At 42.8% G+C, this 13,056-nt stretch overlaps 1 protein-coding gene across 1 annotated transcript in view; it reads right to left on the reverse strand.

Moving 5' to 3' along the window:
- Positions 1–958: 958 nt before the first annotated feature.
- The window catches only part of fndc4a (fibronectin type III domain containing 4a), a 38,472-nt gene continuing 26,374 nt past the window's right edge, over positions 959–13,056 (reverse strand). The window contains exons 5-6 of the mRNA XM_057353754.1: positions 7,889–8,022; positions 959–3,505 (exon numbers count right to left, since the gene is read on the reverse strand). Coding sequence (XP_057209737.1) covers positions 3,464–3,505; positions 7,889–8,022 — 176 coding nt within the window. The 3' untranslated portion in view covers positions 959–3,463. The remainder of the gene's footprint in view (positions 3,506–7,888; positions 8,023–13,056) is intronic.

Raw genomic sequence — 13,056 nt, forward strand, 5'->3', positions numbered from 1 at the left:
TTTAGAAAATCTGCTCTCATTTAGAAAATCGTATGCATCATTGACATTAACTTGTCGTTTTAATAACAAGTAAAAGAAGAAACGGTTTGTGCTACAGTAAACAGTATACACTAGTAAAATATACTATCTCTTCAACCTTCAACATTGATTGATTAAATGCACTCTTGTGATATTGTAATATGCTCTTGAAGCACACTGTGCTGCTGTCTACCGTATCATCATTATTGGGATTTTTTCTTGAGTCATGTGTTGGTGACCTGCTGTGCTTGTCTGGGTGCTGATTAATTTAGCATAGACATCTGTTTGGATAATTTTCACTTATGCATATGTTAGTTTAGCCACAGTGAGTCAACAGTCTCAGTCATACTGTATATTCTTATTATAATACTGTAAAAGAGTAAAAAAGATTAACATACTTTCAATCTTAAAAGTATTGGAAATTAAAAAAAAACATTTTGTCATAATTTATTCAATTTCATGCTGTCCCAAACCAACCTGAGTTCTTCCAAAATGTTTTGGACTGACAGACTCAGTCACCATTTATTACATCTTTTTCCACAGGCTACAACTAATAGAATAGTGAGGCTGTCTTTTGTTTTCCAAAAAAGAAAGTCATGTGGTTTGACACAAAGTGAGGGTGAAAATGAATAAATTATGACGGAATGTGCAACAGGCCAATCAATTATTTAAAAGTCAAATATTAAATTGAGTATAGATTTTTTTTCACAGCATATTTAAAAAAATGTCTGATTAATTACCTTATTTTGAAAATGGTAAATGTAATTTGCTTGCTGGTTCAAATGCACCATTAAATAAGTTTCCCCGTCATTACCACTTCTCTGCTGAAACAAAAATCATTTTCAGTTTTTGTAAAGTACATCTGTCATATTACTGAAATGTATAAACTCTTCTGTGCTATTACGCCAAAAGGAAAGAAAACCACAAGCTTTCATCAAGTTCCATCAATGCCTTTATTAAAATTGATGATAGGGAGAAATAGAAGATACCAAAACCAGTTCCATTTTTGTGTCCCTTGCCCAAATTGAAACAGAGAGCATCAATTGTAACATATGAGTTCAGAATTGCTAACAACCATGCATGCTTTTCTCATGATGCTATGGCATGATTCATGGCATATTCTTAATAACAAACAATTCATTTCTCTTTTTTTATAAAGTCAAATGTACACAGTGAGATTAGCAATTATGTACAATATTTAGTCTGGCAGAATTTAGGTATTAGCATATACTACTGTAGAGAAAAAGTATGGGCTATGAACACATGTATACGAAACTAATGTCCACACTTTTGCTCCTAAAACGGCAGGATTTATGAAAAAACACTCTTTTTTATCAAAATCTAATACTTTCAACTGCTTTAAACATGTATTTATACTAATAGGCAATCTCTTGGATTAACTAGATAAATAAACAAATATTTCAAATGTATTTAGAATATGTAAAGATGTGAAGTGATGATAAGTGCAAGTAGAAATGACAAAACTTTGCATCAGTCTTATCTTTCATCCCATTCACCAGAGTAAAGTAACAGCTCACCCAAATATGACAATGTTCATCATTCACTCCCCCTCATGTTGTTCCAAAGCTGTATAACTTACTGCCTCCAGAAATCATTTCAATATCCTGCTGAGTGGATTGAATACAATGGCAGTACATTATGACTCACACTTAATAAATCAGCCAACAATGTCAGAGAGAAAGTATTTGCGGTTTGCCGATCATTCCATGATCGGTTTTAGTGAAAAAATATCCAGATCTCCTTTATGAAACAGTCTATACCAGTAAATGATAACAGAATTTACATTTCTGAACTTTTTCATTTTTTATGTCTGATCAAATAACACCACAAGCTGAATCTAATGCAGTGCCTCTGTACACCTGTTGCAATATCTCGGTGCAGTTCCAAGAAGCGACTGGACCATGAGATGTGCATGCACGAACAAAACACAACATGTTATTAAAAAGTAGAAACCATGAGATAGTTTGGTATATCAAAAATACACTTTCCTTCCACTATTCTCTACAATACAAGAGGAAACACCCATGATGTAGTCAAGCTAGGGCTGCCACAATATCAGATTTTCACTACACAGTTATCATGGCCAAAAGACTCTAGTAATATTATGACCATATTTTGTTAGGATTTCTTCTTGTAAATTAATAATATCAGTCAAATACATATTTTCTTAGTTTATTTTGTACTTGGGCACACTCTTAAAAAAAGGTGCTTCAAAACGTTCTTTGATGCCAAAGAAGAACCTTTTGGTTCCATAAAGAACCTTTAACATCTGATGAACCTTTCTGTTTCACAAAATGTTCTTCAGATTATGAAAAAGTAAGAAAGAAATGGTTCTTTAAAGTACCTTTGACTGAATGGTTCTTTGTGGAACCAAAAATGGTTCTTCTATGGCATCGCTGTGACCTTTTAAGAAGCTTAATTTTTAAGAGTGCAATTGCAAATGTCAACCTTAAGATAAAAAAACTGTTTTTTACCAAAGGTTTCACCATATTTACCCAAATGTCAATATTCGGTGATTAAATATCCATGTGAAGTTTATAAAGCATAGTTTTTTATAGTCAGGTAAGTGAATTGTCTCATCCATAACGGAATTGTCACTTTCATAACGGTCCATATTCCTCAAAAATGGGCACATGAAAATTAAAATATAGTAACTATTTTATGTTCTATAAGGAGCCATCCCTTCTCCATTTGTTGGGTATTATTGCATCTGGTTCGCACATTTTAATTTACAGAAATCTCACAAAGTACGTTGTCTCACAAAAACGTGCATCCTTTTTGTCACATCCATAACACATGAATTTCCCCCTATATTAAAATAGAAAACTCATGCATAAACTGATATTTGTCTGATGTCTGGCCCTATCATCAGGCGTTTCGTAAAATATAATCAGCTGATTCAATATATTGGACATAAATACATTCTCTGAGAAATTATATTTCAAGTTTTGACTGAATATGTCACATCCATAACACTGGATTTGTCCATTTTTGTCTTTTTGGGTAATTCAAGTGTTTATTGTGACTCGTAAGACAAAACTTTTCTACATTATTCATAATCATAATTTTAATATCACGGTTATTGTCAATACCGGTATGTTATGACACGCCTAAGTCAAGCTCGCTAAATTTGAGGATTTCCCCTTCTATTGTATTGTCATCAACTATACAGTATACATACAGTCTGACTATACATTACTGTATGCGTTTACACCCCCACCTCTCAACAGGAGTACATTGCTTTAATATACATGTGCATGTCTGTATATGGGTGGACTGAGTGTTAGCTTCAGGGGCAACCGATAACAGTACAGCCGGCGTGCCATTCCATGCGGATAGTTGATGGAGAATATGAGCGATACACTTTCATCCCGATACTGCAGGTGGTGCAATGGAGGGCGTGACTGACGTCTAGAATACTCCATCACACCTCGATGATGTTGATGGATGGCACAGACTGGTGGATCTGCAACAGACAAGAAGATAAACACAACAAGATTCTCCTCCGAGGGACCCACAACAACTGCAGTCATTTGTGCAGAAGTCTTGGAAAGGATGGCTGCATGGATGGATGTTTTCTCAGCTAGAGTGTAGCCTATCGTATATATGGCCGTTCTCAGATAACAAGAAATACTGTACATTATTTTCATCTAGCAGTGCAATATGCTGGAACTGTGTTTCAAATACTGGAAATGAAAGCCATTATAGTTGCCATGCAGAGAGGCGACATCATCCCAGGGCACGTATTGATTTTATCATACGTATAAAAGTCCCGATTTACGATGTGTTACAGCCCTAATGGTCATAGTGGAAAAAAGTGAAATGTGAAGCTTTTTTTGTTGTTGTTGTGTATTTCACATGGGGAAAAGAGCCAAGTTACGGGTTACAGCTGGGGAGTGGGTGAAAATTAGGACCAGGAGAAGAAGGATCAAAGGCAAGCAGTAATTTTTCAAGCCAAGATCTATATTAGAAGTAGGTCAGTTGCTCTGATGTTTGATCCACTGCACTTTACTATGGTAAAATGTATTTTTAAGTCTAACATTAAGTGCTATGTGTCACGAATGAGGGTGGAAAGAACCCAAGCGCACGCAGCGGAAATGACGGGGTTAACAAAAAATACTTTATTTGACAAAACACTGAACAAAGGAAATACCCACGAGGGGGTGTCTGACAAGACGAACTAAAATACAAAACTAGAAACCAAAACTTCCCTCAGGGCAAAACCGAACTAAAGTAAAAAATAAACAACTCACATACAGGGACACACAGAGCAAGGCAAGGCAGGAACTCAGGGAACCAGCACAACGCATGAGACATGAACAAGCACATACAATGACCGAGCAGAGGACAATGAAACAAGAGGGCATTAAGTAGGGAACACAAACGAGGGATAATAACACAGGGCAGGTGAGGGTAATGACACACAGCAGGGAAGCAATACAGGAAACGAGAGGGGCGGGGCCAATGACAAGACACGAGAAAACACATGGAGTGTCAAAAGATAAACACCCCATGGTTTTCTCACACTAAACATAAGGCTTTGCCACGACTCTGCCACAAGACCAAGAAATCCATGACAAGATAAAGCAGAGTCGTGACAGAAGCCCCCCCCCTAATGAGCACCACCAGGTGCTCACCAAGGGGCAGACTAACGGGACAAGACCGACTGGGTGACAGACAAAACAAGGCAAAATAATGAAAACAAAATCAAGGGCAAACATGACAGAACAACAGGACTAGGGTGGACATCAAAAATAATAAAAATGGGAGGAGGGGTGGGGACAGACAAGGGTTCATGGGGGGAACAGTCCTAGTCCCTGGGCGCGCTTGAGGGCGCGGAGTTCTGGGGGACATAGGGGGGAAAGTCCTGGGGGGACAGCCCGGTTAGCTCCGTACCGGAGGAGTCGTACGGGGAGTCCCACGACTCCCTTCGTCTACGCCGGCCATGGATGCTGATGGGCGGAGGAGGAGCTGCCGGGGGAGAGGAGGATGGCGTGGTGACACCCAAAACCCCGACCTGTAAGGAGTTATCCTCCTGGATGGTTGCCAGCCCCGTGAGAGGCTCCGCCATGGACATTCCCCTGGACTCCTCACGATTCATCGCGAATTGGACCTGATCCACGAAGCCCAGGGGTCTCAACCGGCGCATCTCCACTGGCTCGAAGGTTTCATCGAGGCAGCTGTTGAAGATTACCTTCAATTCTGCCTCGGTGAACCCCGAATAGCGCGCGGTGGACAGGAAGTCCATGGCGAAGTCCTTCACGGGGGTCCCCCTCTGGCGGAAGCCGAACAGGACGTGAGCCTGACGGCTCCTGAATGCCTCGTTCGACTCCTCCATACTGCCTGCTGGGTTCGGTACTGGCTTGGTCATTCTGTCACGAATGGGGGTGGAAAGAACCCAAGCGCAGGCAGCGGCAATGACGGGGTTAACAAAAAATACTTTATTTGACAAAACACTGAACAAAGGAAATACCCACGAGGGGGTGTCTGACAAGACGAACTAAAATACAAAACTAGAAACCAAAACTTCCCTCAAGGGGGCAAAACCGAACTAAAGTAAAAAATAAACACAACTCACATACAGGGACACACAGAGGAAGGCAGGAACTCAGGGAACCAGCACAACGCATGAGACATGAACAAGCACATACAACGACCGAGCACAAGACAATGAAACAAGAGGGCATTAAGTAGGGAACACAAACGAGGGTTAATAACACAGGGCAGGTGAGGGTAATGACACACAGCAGGGAAGCAATACAGGAAACGAGAGGGGCGGGGCCAATGACAAGACACGAGAAAACACATGGAGTGTCAAAAGATTAACACCCCATGGTTTTCTCACACTAAACATGAAGCTTTGCCACGACTCTGCCACAAGACCAAGAAATCCATGACAAGATAAAGCAGAGTCGTGACAGCTATGTATATTTTTGACACTCCACGGCAGTCCGATGATCACAGAAGAAAGGTTCAGCAGAATACATACAAACTTTTCATATGAGAAAAGTCAAGAAATGCACAAGTATGATAAAACCGCTTTAACAGACTGTCAGACTGTTGTCATCATATAGTAGTTTCTGGTCTTGTCCTAGATTGCTGGCAGGTCTAGACAAATGACAGAACAGTGTTATCAGTCAGGGGTATTGGCAGGTACTGGGCCGAGAACCTTTCTTGAGAAGTGAGATGGATGGGGTTGTAAATGCCTTTTGACTTTCTGTTTTAATCCTTATGCAGGTTTCAAAGGGATTGGGTGATTGGCGGAGCTCGGAATGTTTGTGCCACTTCATTATGTTCATTATGATGAAATTAACAGAGGAATACATTTTGCAAATGTTCTTGAAAATGAAGCCAAAGGGAACAAATATACTGTACAGCTGTTACAAAACAGATACATTCTGATGCAAGAATTAGTTCATGAAAAGATTCGTTTATAAAAGAAATTTGCTTCAAAATAGTGAAAAATAGGAGAGACAGGAGACAATTTGCATTGTAATTAATCTAAAAACAGATTTCATTTATGAATTTATAAAGTACCTACATACAGCGCTCTCAGTGACTTTGTTAAAGATTGGGTAACATCCTATGTCATGCATTCTGACTTCTTTATATTGTTGAACATGCTAGCTTCTCATGCTTAACATGGTCAATTTGTTAAAAGCTGAGTTGGACGTATGACGTAGTATTTCTGTGCTTGATACACTCCCCCAGCACTCAACTTGTTTCGGAAAGTTTTTTATAAATCTGAAACCCTGTTTCGTAACAGGGATCCTATTCCTTTTATTGGGCAATTCTCCAGGAATAGCACGGCCACGTCAAGGCGAAAGAAATAGCCCGCCCACGCGCCAACCGACGAGCATAGGAAGACCCGCTTATCAAGATTGGCTGTGCTGCGTCAAGATTGGCTGCGCTGTGTGTCTACACTGCAGCTCGTTACTCTTGCGATAGGTAGATCTTGATGGATGTTATATAAACAGTGGATATAACGCTGGATTTGGAGATCGTTTGAAACTGATAGATTGCACGGTCCCAGTGCTAAAAGATGCCAGACATGAACTGCACGTGGTAAGTCAAACTAAGTTATATGTCTGTGTTTTGTTGGCAATCGGCGTGTACGTGCATAATATAAAAAACACAAAGGGATTAACGTGATGATGTGTTGTGTGCTCGTGCTGTAGTTCCATCCCACTGCCTGCCTCCAACAGCACGTCTTTTTCCGGAAATAATTGTACAGCTGTATCTCTCTTTTATAAATTTGATCAAACTAAATACTCTTCGAAGATATGACGTATGCAATACTACTGTATAGGTTCTCAAGATTAATATGAGATTGGCAGAAACTGTGGGTGTTACCTGATCTAATGATGATAAATGAGAAAAATAATTATTGTCAAAAATAAAGATTCTGTCATAATTTACTCACCTTTATGTTTTTATAAGATTTTTTTGTTATTTTGTAACAAAATAAACAAATTTTTGTTTGTATATTTTAATTTTTGTTTGCAAAAAACCCCGTAATTTTACAGAATGTTTTATTTACAGTTTTTCAACGTATGGTGTAAAAAAACTGTAATTGTACATGTATTTTACATGTATTTTTAAAAACACAATCAAAACATCTAAAATTACAGAATAGGCCGCAAATTTACAAGAAAAATGGGGAAACCATGTACTTTTACAGGAAAAAACTGTTATTTTATGGTTTATTTCTGGCTCCCCAGCTGCCAGAAAATTTATGTTTTTTTACAGTGTGTATATTCATTTTGGAGTGAACAACTCTTTAAGATAAATGTCTTATTTAGTAGATGCTTGTGATCATGGGAGGTGGTCAGATTCACAGATGTCCCACCTTGCTCCGGAGCAGCCCTCCACTGTGGTGTTCTGGTGTGCTTCTCTCTGAGGACGGCTTTACCTTCTCTTTACTGTTGCTGGAATCATTATCCTTTATGATGTCATACTGCCGGCAAAACAGTGCGATTACAGCTGCAGACACACAGAAGACATGGTGAAGATGTACATACAGATAGAGAGGCAAACTCTGTTACTAAAACATTCAATTTGTAAGAGATGAATTCTGAATAAATCATACAAGTGTACCCAGCTCAACTCTATATAAATACATTGTGAATTCTGAATGAAGAGACATTTTAAGTGGTGAAATTACTATAAACGCACACCCGACATAGCACTTTCTATGAATGTAAATTTTTCTTGTATTGCCTATCAACAACAGCCTATACAGGTAAGAAAATGAACTATAGATCAATGCATATCCATCCATTTTTTTATTATGCTTTTTGGATTTTCAGCAAATTGGCCTGATATGGTCAATGTGCACAACCATTTCCCTTTCTGTAGGTCTCTCGACGTTGTGTCAAACTGACAGATGGGGTTCGTCCTTGAGAACCTATCAGCTTCTGACTAGTTTAGAAAAGGCCAATGAAATTGGCGAATTAAATTTGCATGCCGGACTCCACCCCCGGATATCCGGGTATAAAGGGGAGACGGCGTGCTGCATTCATTCGCCAAGCTGTCTCCTCTCTCCACGCCATGGCCATCCTGCAGGTCCACCAGGCCAAGGTGTTGAAAGAGCTCCACAAGGGTAAGACCGACACACAGGGACACACAGGGACCGACCGCACTGTCACGACACAGACACACAGGGACCAAGGTGACCGCGCGGACCCTGGGTTGGGCGATGTCCACACTTGTGGTCCAGGAGAGGCATCTCTGGCTCAACCTGGCACAGATGAGTGACGCCGAGAAAGTTTGCTTTCTCGACGCACCCATCGCGCAAGGTGGGCTATTCGGCGACACTGTCGAGGACTTTTCACAACAGTTCTCGACAGTGAAGAAGCAGACAGAGGCGATCAGCCATATTCTACCCCGCCGCGACTTGGCCGCCTACAGGCCTTCGAGATCCCATGCGGCGTCTGCTCCCCAGTAGCCCCGGCCCTCTCCGACGCCAGCTCCGGCACTCCCTAACCAGGCGGCTCCCCGGAAAAGGACGTCGAAGAGGAGACCGCCACCCTGTCAGCAACCGTCACGGAAGAAGCGGCCCTGACAAGAAGACCCCAGGGGGATTAACATCATCGGGCATGACCCCAGCCATAACATCGCTGGTTGGTTGATCCGGGACGGTTCCTGCCCCGTCTCAACATCAGCTAGGTCTCTCCGGGGGCCTAGCGCCCACTTTCTCACAAAAAGAGTTTCCAATCTCTCTGGGTGTTTCTCACAGCCACTCTCACCCTCTACACGATGGTGTTCGGCAACCCGATGTTGCGTCATGGCGACACGTAATGTTGAACTGCACACTGCAGCCCTCAGCACTCTCAAATCGACGGTGCATGGAGTTGCATTGCCAGGCAGGAAAACCAGCAGAGCCAATCTCCTCCCCGGGGGCCTCCCCACGGCAAGGGATCCGCACTGCCAGCCATTGAACCACCCCCCGGGGGATCGATGAAGCATATTGTACCCTTAGTCCCCCTGTCTCGGTCCCTGGGAGCTTGGCTCGAGCTTCCCATACTGTCACGGTGGCTACGAGAAACGATCCGTCTCGGCTACGCGATCTAATTTGCCAGATGCCCGCCCAAGTTTCGGGGCATCCTCTCAACCTCAGTCAGAGGCAGGGATGCTCCTGTGCTTTGGGCCGAGGTCGCCACCCTTCTGGCGAAGGAAGTGATCGAGCTCATCCCTCTAGCCGAGATGTTCAATGGGTTTTACAGCCCGTACTTCATCGTCCCCAAAAAGGACGGGGGTTGTGCCCCATTCTAGATCTGCGTACCCTGAACAGGCACCTGCACAAGCTGCCGTTTAGGATGCTCATGCAGAAGCGCATCCTGGCGTCTATCAGATGTCAAGATTGGTTCATGGCAATCGACCTGAAGGACGCTTACTTTCATGTCTCGATTCTCCCTCGTCATCGCCCGTTCCTACGGTTCGCTTTCGAGGGTCGGGCATACAAGTACAGAGTCCTTCCTTTCGGTCTGTCCCTGTCCCCACAAGTCGTCACGAAGATCGTGGAAGCCGCCCTCACTCCCCTCAGGGAGAGAGGTGTGCAGGTACTAAACTAACTCGACGACTGGCTCATCTTGGCACACACGCGAGACCTGTTATGTACACACAGGGACCTAGTGCTTCGGCACCTAGATCGATTGGGACTACAGGTCAACCGAGAAACGAGCAAGCTCCCCCCCCCCGTGCAGAGCATCCTCTTTCTTGGTATGGAACTCAACTCTGTCTCCATGACAGCGCGACTGACTACAGAGGGGCTGGGATTACAAGCAGTTCTGTTTTAGCTAGGTTCAGCTGCAGGTGATGGTCGTTCATCCAGAGCGAGATGCCGGCTAGGCATGCTGAGATGTGTGCAGAAACAGTCGGATCGTCAGGCTGAAATGACAGGTGGAGTTGTGTATCATCTGCATAACAGTGATAGGAAAAGCCATGTTTCCGAAAAACAGAGCCTAGGGATGTCATCTATATAGAAAATAGCAACGGACTAAGCACTGAGCCCCGAGGCACCCCTGTGTCGAGATGTTGGGACTCAGAGACCTCTCCTCTCCAGGATACTCTAAATGACCTACCTGTGAGGTAAGACCTGAACCATTGTAGCACCACTCCAGAGACACCCATAGCCTTGAGGGTCGACAGGAGTATAAGGCAGCAGATTGATCCACTAGGATAAGTACAGATGAGTTAGAGGCGGCTCTTGCTAGTCTCAGGGCTTCAATGACAGAGAGCAGCGCAGTCTCAGTGGAATGACCGCTCTTGAAACCAGACTGGTTGCTGTCCAGGAGGTTGTTCTGGGTAAGAAAGGATGAGAGCTGGTTACATACCACACGTTCAAGACTTTTAGCAATGAAGGGGAGGAATGATACCGGTCTGTAGTTCTCTAACAATGCAGGATTAAGAGTGGGTTTCTTCAGTAGCGGGGTTATACGGGCCTCTTTGAAGACTGTGGGAAATGTACCAGTGGTGAGAGACGAGTTGATAATGTGGGTCAGAGCGGGAACAACCAATGGAGAGATGGCCTGGAGGAGATGAGTGGGGAAGGGATCTAGCGGGCAGGTAGTTGGGTGGTTAGAAGACATGACCTTGGAGACATCATCTTGAGATAGGAGAGAGAAAGAGGGGAACGAGCATGTGTCGGGGTTTGGGCATGATCTAGAGGTGGCGGCACAGAGAAATGACTGCTGATGGTGGTCGTTTTCTGTCAAGTGCCTTGCCGGTGTCCTTGCTCGGTGGAGTCGCGCAGGTAGAGTCAATGGTCTTTACGCTCTTCGGTCTTCATGCGATGAGGGCTGCATGCGATTATGCTGCCGCGGGGTCAATTCACTTATATACCTGTCTGAGTCACGCTATTGAAATCAGCAGGACACGCCTCCCAATATCTCCCAATAACAAACTAAACCAGCACGAGAACAAACGCAACTTCAACACGTGACAAACGCGGTAGTAAACAAAGCAACGACACTGCGTTTAAACTCAATAATACAAGATTAATCAATTACACTTACGCGCTTCAGTTGACTTCAGCTGCAACAAAATGCTTCTCCCACAAACTGGGCAGAGTTCACCATTTAAATCCTGTACCTGTGTTTGGACATGCCTCCCAATATCTCCCAATAACAACCGAAACCAGCATGAGAACAAACGCGACTTCAACACGTGACAAACGCGGTAGTAAACAAAGCAACGACACTGCGTTTAAACTCAGTAAGACAAGATTAATCAATTACACTTGCATGTACAAAATCCTTAGAGATTCTTACAGAACCCCAACTTGAAAATTCGTAACACTTAATGTTAAAATTTACCCCCCACTTCAGTCTAATGCAAAGCATGCTGGGATCTATTCCCTTCCTAGTTTAGTTAATGCCAGTAAAACTTATTCATGTTGTCCCATATGCATGGATCAATGATAAATTAACTACGTATTACTGTGTGAAATGTTAAGGATCAGTTTTACTGTGTGTAAAAAGAGTCACGCTAAGCCACTTTAAATGTTGTGTTATGAGGGTGTGCATGGGGCTGTCCATGCTCTTCATGTCGGACACGCTCTGTATCTACTGGATCGGGAGATACAGACAGATTTTTTTCAGTAGTCAAGCTACAGAGGGTCACGGTCTCCGAGGAGAAGAACCCAATTGCAGGCAAAAATGAAGGGGTAACACAAAAGACTTATTTATTAGAAAACAAAACACCCACGATGGGGAAAAACCAAGAAAACTAGATAACATGAAGCAGACAGGAAAACTAATACTTGAGTAAACTAAACAACACTAGACAAAAGCTAAATAAAAGACTTACTAAACTCGACTTGACTTGGAATTTCACAGCAAACACTAGCACAGACAGGAACAAGTACAACAATCGAGCACAGGACAAGAAACACAAGGATCTTTTAAAGGGAAGACAAACGAGGGATGATCACACATGGCAGGTGAGGGTAATGAAACACGGCAGGAGACCTATACAGGGAACGAGAGAGGCGGGGCCAATGACAAGACCGGAGAGGACGCATATTATGTCATAATGACAATAATCTGTTCCTCTCCACACAAAACCAAAGGCTTTGTCATGACTCTGCCACAAGACCAAGAAAGCCATGACAAGATAAGGCAGAGTCATGACACCGAGATATTCCCTGTTTGCTGGAGTGGCAGTTGCAATTGAGCGCATTAAATAATTTGTGACAGCAACGGTGGCTGGTTAAGTGCCTTACATAAGAAAAGACGTGCTTCTCTATTCCCATGTACGTCTCAGTTTTCATATTTTATCACTTTATTGCAAATTATGGTTTTTCATGCATTCCAGAGCTGGCATGTAAAGTGTAATTTTATGAACTGCTTACCTCAAGTGGTTTTAAAATCACTCAGGTGAAAAATTAATAACCATTAACAGATCCTTGACAAATTAAGATCCGCTCTAACTGTAATTTGCTCTCTCTCTCTTTCTCTCTCGCTCAGTCTCTCAGTGGTAATAATTGATGAGGTCGTTTTGTGAGGTTTGTAAGCA

The sequence above is a fragment of the Triplophysa rosa genome, linkage group LG15, assembly GCF_024868665.1.
Source record: "Triplophysa rosa linkage group LG15, Trosa_1v2, whole genome shotgun sequence".
Taxonomy (NCBI): Eukaryota; Metazoa; Chordata; class Actinopteri; order Cypriniformes; family Nemacheilidae; genus Triplophysa; species Triplophysa rosa.